The 1,479-nt window shown below is 38.0% G+C and overlaps 1 protein-coding gene across 1 annotated transcript; it reads right to left on the bottom strand.

Annotated features, from left to right (window-relative positions):
- Positions 1-388: 388 nt before the first annotated feature.
- Positions 389-1,255, bottom strand: Tsp_13238 (hypothetical protein). Its single transcript, XM_003367553.1, has 5 exons — positions 1,211-1,255; positions 1,001-1,088; positions 857-900; positions 676-823; positions 389-456 (listed from the first exon to the last, which is right to left on the bottom strand). The coding sequence occupies exons 1-5, from the start codon at positions 1,253-1,255 to the stop codon at positions 389-391; spliced, it is 393 nt and encodes a 130-aa protein (XP_003367601.1).
- Positions 1,256-1,479: the final 224 nt, after the last annotated feature.

Raw genomic sequence — 1,479 nt, forward strand, 5'->3', positions numbered from 1 at the left:
GTTTTCAAATTCTGGAAATAAACCCAATAAAGAAGTGATAAACAACGAATGTCGTTGGGAAAAAATAGCTACAAAATTGTAAGCACACCCACCAGACAGCTTGCTGCTTCGCGGGTGGGGGGGTAGCCTTTGCAGATCGATCCGTAAGGTCAGTAACATAAGTCAGAGACGCGCGTGGGACGACATGCAAACGCCAAAACTGGAACGTAGAACAGTGTGCACAGGTACAATTGTTACCGGTCCGGTAGAGGTCAGTGGTCGATTCACTGCTATTGGTCAGCAAGCAACGGTCAGCAGTTATTGTTGAGCTTCAGTCGAACGCTGCCAATAGAATCAATTGACCATCGGGGTTGTGCACGCGACCGGCCGTCCCAGTCAGGTAAAATGGTCACCGTTGCACATCGATGACCGCTATCGTTGGGCATGTCAGATCGCCAACAACAACACTCCACCCTTCTAACACTTATTCTTAATTAAGACGCTACTACGCTGATAATCAACACAAAGACACTTCTTTATTATCAACATGTGAACAATAGAAAATGCTGCTCGCCTGTATGCAAATTTTCCATTTCAATCTAATTGAAGAATGATGCTTATGAAAATAAGCAAACAAATAATATACACACTACATATCATATATATATTAATTTATTTATATATGAATAAACTAACGACGCAAATTTAAACCGGCTTGACAACGTGTGGAAAATGACAAGAATGACAGACACGGCAAACCCTCTTGCAACAACCGGCTTTTACTCTCAAAGTGCACAAAGAGAAAGCAAAGCAAATCGAATAGAACGGAGGGGGGGTTTAAAAACTAGAAATTGATTATTAAATATTAATGTACAACCTTGAAGTGTTGGAATGATCGAAGTTTTCCTTTCCAATCTTCTTCTTCGATCATCTATTTGAATTTGAATTTAAACAAAAGTTAATTAATAATCAGGAAAAAAAAGTCGCCAGAAAAAAGGTTGTTTGCTTTTCATAAATATACCGCGTGGAAGTTGAACCAAATACGATATTACAACCGCACCTGGCCTGGACAAGCAGATGCTTTTCCGGCTTGGTTGGTATTCAACGAACTGTGAAAATAGAATTTAATATTGTTTTGTAAAATTTTTTTTATATTAAAATTGATAAAAACAATAATAACCGCTTCCGGGTAGAGGAGAGCAATTGAAGCGTGGATAATTGTTCAAAAAACTGGACCACATCGACCAAAGCTGACGATGGTCGACACAAGCAGCATCAAAATGGTTGAAAACAATTTATTACGTCATAATTTGTCAGAAAACAATTTTTTTTGTTTTTCAAATTAGCCATATTTTCTTCTTCCTGATTCAACTTAAAAGTTTAAGAAGAAGCAAACAAAAAAACTACATTCATGCAAAACCCAACCCAACTATATGCTTACACATTACACTGCCTGCTGGGTGAATGATGAAACGAATAAGATGATGATGATGATGATGA

This window comes from Trichinella spiralis (genome assembly GCF_000181795.1).
Source record: "Trichinella spiralis strain ISS 195 chromosome Unknown Scfld4068, whole genome shotgun sequence".
Taxonomy (NCBI): Eukaryota; Metazoa; Nematoda; class Enoplea; order Trichinellida; family Trichinellidae; genus Trichinella; species Trichinella spiralis.

Excerpts from the sequence above, each read along its gene's own strand:
- Tsp_13238 (XM_003367553.1), bottom strand. The coding sequence starts at position 1,255 with ATGCTGCTTGTGTCGACCATCGTCAGCTTTGGTCGATGTGGTCCA. Across the intron at positions 1,089-1,210 it reads GCTTTGGTCGATGTGGTCCA|TTCGTTGAATACCAACCAAG; the intron begins GTTTTTTGAACA and ends CTATTTTCACAG. Across the intron at positions 901-1,000 it reads TTTGGTTCAACTTCCACGCG|AAGAAGATTGGAAAGGAAAA; the intron begins GTATATTTATGA and ends AGATGATCGAAG.